The 7,609-nt window shown below is 37.0% G+C and overlaps 1 protein-coding gene across 1 annotated transcript; it reads left to right on the forward strand.

The window, feature by feature from the left end:
* Positions 1-112: 112 nt before the first annotated feature.
* LOC113238980 lies at positions 113-5,893 on the forward strand (the record flags this gene model as incomplete). The annotated part of the gene is made up of 6 exons (XM_026475848.1): positions 113-314; positions 1,567-1,787; positions 2,314-2,449; positions 3,112-3,298; positions 5,294-5,484; positions 5,876-5,893. Coding segments are annotated over 6 exons (955 nt in total), but the record flags the coding sequence as incomplete, so codon positions are not given.
* Between the last annotated feature and the right edge of the window lie 1,716 nt (positions 5,894-7,609).

The raw sequence follows: 7,609 nt of genomic DNA on the forward strand, positions 1-7,609 counted from the left end.
ATTTTCGCAAAACTATGATCATGTTGGTTGACACGTTATTGCTTATCACCATCCAAAGGTACTGTATGCTGAACTAAGAATGTTAATTTCTTAAAACTTCTTTTTTTTCCAGAATCGGCGCAAACGCGTCATTTGGCTACATACTCGACCAACGATTGAGCCTTGTAATAAATGCGATATTACCCAAACCGAACGTAGATGTTCACACGCTATACGTAATCGGCTCGCTTGGCGACAAGGAGAACCCTATAAATTCTTTAGAGGCGGAATATCGGACTGATGTTACTAAGATAGTCACTGGTGTTAAGGGAAAGGTAAGTTATTATAGAATTTATTCAACATAACTGTTGACACCTTACATTCACGGACATTCCTGACTGCCGCAACGCTATCCTGAGATTGATTGTAAAAAAAATTGCGGACCTCAAATGAACTTGCATGGTTTTCCAAAATCCTGTCAGACCACAGACAGTTGGTTAGCGGTAGCCCTGGTGTGCCAATAGACGCTGGTTCGAGTTCAGTCAGATCGAAGGAGTTTTATTTTGTGTTCTTCGATCTTTCTATCAATAATAATGACAAACTAGTGGAGTATTTCCATTAAAAAATGTGTGAATATCATGATAGTAAAAAACATGATATTCAATAAAAATAAATAATAGTTTATGCTCTCAACGAAAACATAAACAGAATAATATACATGGTTAACGACATTTGCGCAACTATTGCGAAATAAATTTAAAAAATATAGCCGTTAAGAAATTTTCAAATTTTTAAAGTTAAGATTTTTTTATAATTCCAAGTGACGGGACTAACAAGTCGTGCGGCTCGTTGTAAGCGACACGCCTATCCATAACAGTTGCAGTGCCACTCAGAGCTTTAAATCGCAAAGATGTTAGGAACGCTGCCACTGCGCCCGTCACCCAAAGACATAAGTTGACAAATCCTAGTAATGCACATTACTGCTTGGCAGCAGAAATGGGTAAGGTGGCCGTACTACCCAGGACGAACTCTTTAACAAGGAGCTCTACTGCTACTCGATTACGATTACTACGATTACAGTTGCATTTTGGAAAAGCGACAAAGCTTTAAAAATAGTTTTTTATATTCTTGATAAAACTACGTTAATATATACTTTGTGTTATTTTTAGTTTATTTTGTTTTTTTTTTCTTCTATCGTAATCACCACATTCTCGACACCACACCGTTGTCTTAACGCAAGTAAATCAATAAAATTTAAGTAAGCCTAAACCTTAAGTTAGCTGGTACTCGGCAACGTGACGTACCTATAATGAGACGTATCAAAGATGATGAGTGTAGCTTTGTGGGTTTTATCCTGATAAGAGATGGTGAAATGATGAACTATGAACTTTTATCAATAGCAATTAGCACTTTAAAAATATACAAAATTAGTGAAAGAATTTATAAAGTTAAAAATATCGTTCGTTAGGTGAAGCTCGCAATTGGATCTCTCCCACTCGTGAGTTGCCTGCGCCTCCCGCATCCTCCCCAGCCCCGTCTTTGGCTCACATCAATGAGTATAATAAAATGAAATTTAATTACTTTCAGCTCCAACTGCTTGCTGACACATTCGACACGAACTCAACAATAACATGGACTTCTGCATCTGGGTACAAAAACGTAGAAAACTTAGTTCTATACAAATGGGACGTGAACGGATCACATTTCGTCGACTATACGTTGAAATCGCCGTTATACCTAAACGATGACACTTTCAAACTAAAAGGCTCATATCAAAAGGATATGGTGCATCACTACCAGATTGTCAAGTAAGTATTACTATTTCTCTTCAATTTCATAAATACTTTATTTCTGCGATATGGTTGTCAACAAGTGCGACTACGCGTGTAGCTAGACGCCAAAAGGTCAACAAATGCACCTGCGCGTATAGCTAGTCGCCAAAAGGTCAACAAGTGCACCTGCGCGTGTGTAGCTAGTCGCCAAAAGGTCGACAAGTGCAGTTGTTACAGTAATAATATGACATATTAGTTTTCAAACAAATTAAATGACATTTGTCTCTATTTCTGGTTATATATTCAATGCCCTACCATTACTTGTGCTAACGAATCTCAAATATTGTAACAACTGAAAAAACGCCATTTATACCAAAAGTAAATATGAAATTTAATGACAAGGACCTCTAATCGTCTTAAGACCCGTATACAATTAAGTTTATGTGGATCAACTAAAATCTTTTTTAATTATATCAAATGATGGGACGACCAAGTCATATGCCTAGTGACAAGCGAAACGCCTATCCATAACTGTTACTGTACAACTCAGAGCTTTTTTTAGGGGCCTAATGCATAGACCAGGCAAAAGTCAAATTGGGGAGCTGGACATCCGCTACGGAGGTTTTAAACACACCGACGGCCATTTCAACATGACCACGCCATTCCAGAGACTGCCATGGCTGAAATCTATATTTGACGTAAGTTTTTTAAATATCTTTCACTCTACATATGCGAAACGTCGTCACCCAGTCTTGCATCATTTTGACAACGGAAACTTACGAAACACCTAATAACTTCGACATCCTCAATAACCCAGCATTGTGGGCGCTGGATGAAATGGTCCCGGATTCGATTCCCGGTAGGACCAATTTGAGAAATGAACTTTTCTAAGTTAATTCTGGTTTGGATGTACTGAGGAGTGCCCCAGATCGAATTCCGCTGTTCTGGTACTAATAGTACATGGGATTTCCTAGTTTGAGACCAGGCAATTCGGTGTAGTAGTCTGGCTCATTATTTTTGTGTTGACAACACAAAAATAGTGTGTCAAAAACCAGATATAAAAATCCGACAAACAAGCACATAGAAAAATTCTTGAGGTCAGCTGTTTCGTTTCGTGGCTTAGTTGGCATAGCGTCTGGCACAGTTTGCTAAAAGACGTCGGTTCGAATCCGGCCGGATCGAAGGATTTTTTCTAAGTGTAATGTTTGTACTAACAATTATAACGAACTAGTAGACTAATTTCACAAAAACTAATTGAATATCATGGTAGTGGACATCATCCTGACATAAAATAAAACACTTAACTTTTCTAATATTTATTTCATAAATATCATGAGTTATTATTATTTCTTTGTGACAGATTAACAACCAAGATCAATCATCAGATAACAAAGTAGATATATTCTGGCCAAACAAGACTGTTTCAATAAACACAACGCATCATTACAAGAAGGAAGGTCCAGGCTTTACACAAAACGGAGTAGTTTCGATCTCCTTACCACTGAATACGCAGCATTTGGTACATACGCAGTATTACTACATACAAGGTTAGTCTTTACCTATAGTATAAAAATTTAGGTTATTAACTAAAAGTAAACAATCTTCAACTGTCACTGGCAAGCGAAGCAAACGTAGTTTAATGGCGTCGTGTTAACAGGTCAAATACAATATTTAGTAGTGAGTTTCAAACATCGTATTACTGTCGTGCTCTTTAATTTGGTAGCATGTTACTAGTTGTCTATCTTATTAAAGTCTTCGAACTTCTGGATGTTAGGTTGTTTATCACAGGAAAGTTGTAATATGTGATATTAACATCTATACATAAACATCTTTATTTAAATATTTAATTTATGCCGTTTCGATAGTATCTATAGTCCATTTGTTTATTAGGTACTTAACTAAATGTAAACAAACTTGATACATCTTTTTATTATGAAACATATGCTTTAGAAATTAATAGATATGAAAAAAGGCATGCAATTTCATGTCAAACTAAGTTTGTATTTGAAGGTAAGTAAAAGTCTCAAGATTGTTTACATTTAGTTGAGTACCTAAACAATTGGACTATAATAGCATTATAGGTAGTATGAAATGTTGTCTATTAGCTGAAAGTATCATATATTTAGAACCATTTTCAAATAGTTCGTTATAATTTTACAATAAGTAACTGGTAAGGCCTCATAGAAGACCTCATTATGGTTTGTTTTTATTTAGCTAATTGCAACCTTTAAAGTATACAGTTTTTTTGACTGTCTATTGGTAGTGTCTCATAGCGCCACAAAGCGGTCGGATTTTTCATTATAGTTTGTTATTCTATTTATTATTAACCATTGTTACAGTATATCATTCAACTATTTATAATTTTCTACATTTTTGCTTTGCTTTTCTTCTATGCTATTTTTATTTTTTAGACAGGAAAAAGAGTTTTGCAGGGTAACCATTTTTCGTAAACTTTTATATGGTCATAGTTGTTGTTGCAAGTTTTATCGTTAAATTGTGAAGGGAGATAAAATAAAATTATTAATACACACAATCATAGTTTTAGCGAAAATGGCACCTAAAAAATTTTTCGATGTTGATAATTTGTTCTAAAATTTAGGTACTTATAAAATGAAAACTTTTGCTGTTGTGCTTGTTGTTGTTGCGGAATTATAGTAATAAATCACAACAATTCTTTGTCACTGAGGTGACAACAGCAAAAGTTGTCATTTTATAAGTACCTAAATTTTAGAACAAACTATCTAAAATAACGAAAAAAGCTTAGGTGCCATCTTCGCACAACTATTATCATGTTCGTTGACACGTTGTTGCTTATCAGCATCCAGTTGCATTGGCACCTTCTTTATTCTTATTTTCAAAGATGTATCGAAATGGATTCATGGAGTATAGAGGCACGATGTTATGCTTCCTAAATATCGAGTGTCTATACACTATACACTATAGCCAGAAATAGAGACGAAATGTCATTTAATTTGTTTGAAAACTATTTTGTCAAGTCATTGCGATGACAACTGCGCTCCGATTGGCCAGCCTTAATTCGAAACAATTGACGGGTGTCGTCAATTGTTTCACTTCAAGTCTACCAGTTTAACTTGAGCTTTGCTGTAATGGACGAAAATTGAAAAATTACATATTTAACAGTTAATTACCGATGAAATGTGATTCCGTTTGTTTTGTAATAGGATGTTTTGCTGATTTTTCCCACACCACCTAATGGAACAGTTAGAGATTATTATCTTTATTACAATAAACACAGAATGTTTTTGGAATATACGGAGACGTACACACAGGTCAGTTATTGGCGCTGTACTATTTCAGCTTTGGAATTAGTGATTTCAGTACAAACGAGAATAATATTTAAAAGTGATATAAGGCCCATTTGCCTGATGACTTGCCAGGGATGGACGACCCTTATTTCGTCACTATTTCTGGTTATATGTTCGATGTTCCTAAATGATAATCTATTTTTATAATATATTTTTTGCATTCTATTATCATAGCATCCCTTAACCCCCATTGAATTAATTCTAACATCTTCTCAGGTGACAAATGGAGCAACGGTAACACGACAATAGAGTTCGATGGTGAACAATTCGTCAAAGGCTCGTTCAAACAAATCTTGAGAACTAGCGATCGTAATTTGGAACTGGCCACGACCGACATTGAAGTCGAAAACGAACATACTCCTGTGGGTATAAAGTACATTCACGAGTATGATTCTACGGGAAACATTGTAAGTGAATATTTATCTATTAAGTTATTTATTTTTACGGATAAATTTAATTCCCTTTTTTTTTTCAAAAGAACAGTGACTCAAACCTTGATATTTGTTTGCAAATTGTACAGCTGGGACTAAATTTTATGGTGAATAAGAAAACAATATTTCTATTGGTTAAAGTAATCACGAGACAACTTTCATCATCGGCTTTGCTAGCTAGTTATGCCTTTGTTTTTTTTTAAACCGTATTCGTGCTGAAATTAACCTCTTTGAGATTGGTCGTTATTGCAGAAAGTCATGGAATGGTTTCATTTATGGCGTAAATTACTTTTTCGCTTCTCATGCTTTAGAAGTACGGCAATATAGTCTTACGTAGCGGGAGTAAAGTGCATCCTTTAATCCCTAGGAAGTAAAAGGTACCTAATCTTTTAATTTACTTCCAGTGAACAAACTCAAACAGCCAGAAGTACGCTCGGTTTTAGTTCCGCGCCTTTTCTTCATAGACGATGGCGCCATATTATTTTCCCGCGTCAGTGCGTTTGTTGTATCCATGTCTGGCAGGAAAAAAAAAACCTTCAAAAAACTTCACAATTTTCATTCGTAATTTTGTTGAAGAACGAAAACTATTGAAATATTTTTTTCTCGCAATGGAAGTGAAAACTAAAGTTTTCATCTCGTAACTAAAAGCCAATATAAACCTTCGGAGTAATAGGCACCGCCTCGGGTATATATTGACACGTTTTAGTATCTCGATAAAAAATATACTATTGTTAGGAATCAGGAGTAGGAATCATTAAAAAAAACAATTTTATTAACAATGACGGTAATTTACTAAATTCAAAATAATTATTCAAATCGTATAAACAAAACGCTTCTACTAGCAACACTGATTCTAATGACCAACTGAGATACACATTCAGTAAATCAACATAATAGCACAAAATAATACATAAGTGTACAGAACTCACTTGACACGACGTGCACGCACCAAACGCTCGAACAACAATGGTGCTGTTAGTGAGTTCCGCTGCCTTTTATAGGAAAAGATAGGGTAGTAGGGGAGGCTTTGCTAACACGGCCTCTCCTGATACACCGTCGTCCCCGTCGGTAATTTATCGACAGGAAAGGGGTTGTTACTCCAAGGTACGGTCTAGTCTAGTAGGGGCATTGACAATCCAACGCCTTGGTCTCGCGGAGGTGTCTTCGTGGACCCGTCGCAAATTCCAGCTGCAGATGATTCCCCTTCAGCATCTAAGTCCAGGTTAGGCATCGACAGCCCAATACTTGAACTCGGCGGTGGAATGGACGCTGAGGGTCCTGCTTCAGAGTCATCTGTGTCATTATCTGTAAGCAACCAACATGACATGGCGTCTTTCGATATCTAACACTCATTTTTATCTTGTTATTAGGGCACATATTTATACGCAATAAGTTGAAACATCACATAGAAAGCTAGGCGTCCCCATCTGACTATGCAATGCCTTATACGATACCAAAGTACTGAGGAAGATGCAGACTGGCACTACTTAGACGTGCTAGTAGGAAACGACTGCATCCCGCGGTGAGGTGTTGTCATCAACAGGGCTCCTCTCGCAGGTGATGACTAGCGCTGGGATTGGTGCCCGTTGTCCATGTGATATTCAGTTATAATGGCGACTAACGCCAGGTGCGACTAACGCAATGGGTAGCGACTAACGCTAAGTAGGCGACTATCGTAATGAACAGCGACTTACGCTGAATAGGCGACTAACGCCTGGTGCGACTAACGCAGTATATAGCGACTAACGCTAAGTAGGCGACTAACGTAATGAACAGCGACTTACGCTGAATAGGCGACTAACGCCTGATGCGACTAACGCAGTATATAGCGACTAACGCTAAGTAGGCAACTAATGCAAAAAAAACTTACTTTCAAAAAATGATGCACATGTTTCTGGGCACCACTCTCCTCGCCATGGCACCATGTATTGTGCCGCTGCTTGTGTGATTTTGCCGTAACCTCCGCTGAGTAACTCTAGCTCATACCGTCCCTTGGACAGAACCTTTAATACTTTGTAGGGCCCTCGCATTCCTGGATCTAGTTTGCCCGTAGATTGGGAGTACTTTATCACGAATACCAGGTCTCCGACTTGATATACTC

The sequence above is a fragment of the Hyposmocoma kahamanoa genome, unplaced genomic scaffold (assembly GCF_003589595.1).
Source record: "Hyposmocoma kahamanoa isolate Upper Pololo Valley unplaced genomic scaffold, ASM358959v1 98976, whole genome shotgun sequence".
In the NCBI taxonomy this organism is placed as follows: domain Eukaryota; kingdom Metazoa; phylum Arthropoda; class Insecta; order Lepidoptera; family Cosmopterigidae; genus Hyposmocoma; species Hyposmocoma kahamanoa.